Source organism: Entamoeba dispar, genomic scaffold (genome assembly GCF_000209125.1).
Source record: "Entamoeba dispar SAW760 scf_1105229461375 genomic scaffold, whole genome shotgun sequence".
In the NCBI taxonomy this organism is placed as follows: domain Eukaryota; phylum Evosea; order Mastigamoebida; family Endamoebidae; genus Entamoeba; species Entamoeba dispar.
The window spans coordinates 1-1,306 of NW_001854661.1; the positions used below are offsets into that span (position 1 = coordinate 1).

General features: G+C 32.8%; 1 protein-coding gene across 1 annotated transcript, besides 2 other annotated features; it reads right to left on the reverse strand.

Moving 5' to 3' along the window:
- Positions 1 to 237: 237 nt before the first annotated feature.
- Positions 238 to 288: a sequence feature (AT_rich).
- Positions 289 to 299: 11 nt separating this feature from the next.
- Positions 300 to 362: a sequence feature (AT_rich).
- Positions 357 to 1,306, reverse strand: EDI_186380 (elongation factor 1-alpha, putative; the record flags this gene model as incomplete). The annotated part of the gene is made up of 1 exon (XM_001738433.1): positions 357 to 1,306. A coding segment is annotated over one exon (950 nt), but the record flags the coding sequence as incomplete, so codon positions are not given.

Consider the following 1,306-nt stretch of genomic DNA (forward strand, 5'->3'; position numbering starts at 1 on the left):
AGTTATTCAAATAGGAAGGATGGTAGTTATGGTAATTTGTTATATAAGAAAATAACAAATAAAAGAGAGAATCATCACGTTAACAAAACAGATTGAACAGAATTGATTTGAAAAGTCTATTGTGGAAAAGAAGAATGTGTCACATCAAAACGAAATGTTGTGATTGAGATGAAATAAATGTTGTTAAAATGTATTTCTTTCAGATAAAGAAATGACAGAAAAGAAAGAGAAAAAGAGAATAAAAATATAATCAAATCTTATTATATAAAATTCTATTTTCTTTATTAACTTCTCTTTCCAATTTTTATTTCTTAAAAAAATAAACAATTTCTTTATTTAAATAATTAATATCTTAATTATTTCTTCTTTCCAGCGGCTGCTGCATTAGAAGCTCTTGGTGTAACAGCTTTAACAACTCCAACTGCAACTGTTTGTTTCATATCTCTAACAGCAAATCTTCCCAATGGTGGGAATTTAGCAAATTCTTCAACACAAAGTGGTTTAGTTGGAACAATCTTAACAAGAGCAGAATCTCCATTCTTAATATATTCTGGTTCTCCTCCTTCCATAGATTTACCAGTTCTTCTATCAATCTTGCTTAATAATTCTTCGAATTTACATGCAATGTGAGAAGTGTGGCAATCAAGAACTGGGGTGTATCCTTTTCTAATTTGTCCTGGATGATTCATAACAATAACTTGTGCAGTGAAATCTTCACATCCAACAGCTGGTTGATTCTTAGCATCTGATGCAACATTTCCTCTCTTAATATCTTTAACTGTTAAGTTTCTGACATTAAATCCAACATTATCACCTGGAATAGCTTGTGCAAGTGCAGTATGATGCATTTCAACTGATTTACATTCTGATGATACTCCTGATGGTGCAAATTGAACAATAGTTCCTGGTCTAAGGACTCCTGTTTCAACTCTTCCACATGGTACTGTTCCAATACCTGAGATCTTGTAAACATCTTGAAGTGGAAGTCTAAGTGGTTTATCAACTGGTCTTTCTGGTGGAGTGACTGAATCAAGTGCTCCAATTAATGTTGGTCCCTTGTACCATGGCATGTTGGTTGATGGTTCAATCATATTATCTCCTTGGAATCCTGAAATTGGGACAAATGGAATCTTGTCTGGATTGTATCCAGTCTTCTTAAGGAATGCACTAATTTCTTTCTTAATTTCTTCATATCTTTCTTGTTTGTATTGGATGGCATCCATCTTGTTAACTCCAACAATCATTTGTTTAACACCAAGAGTGTATGAAAGGAGAATGTGTTCTCTAGTTTGTCCATTCTTTGAAA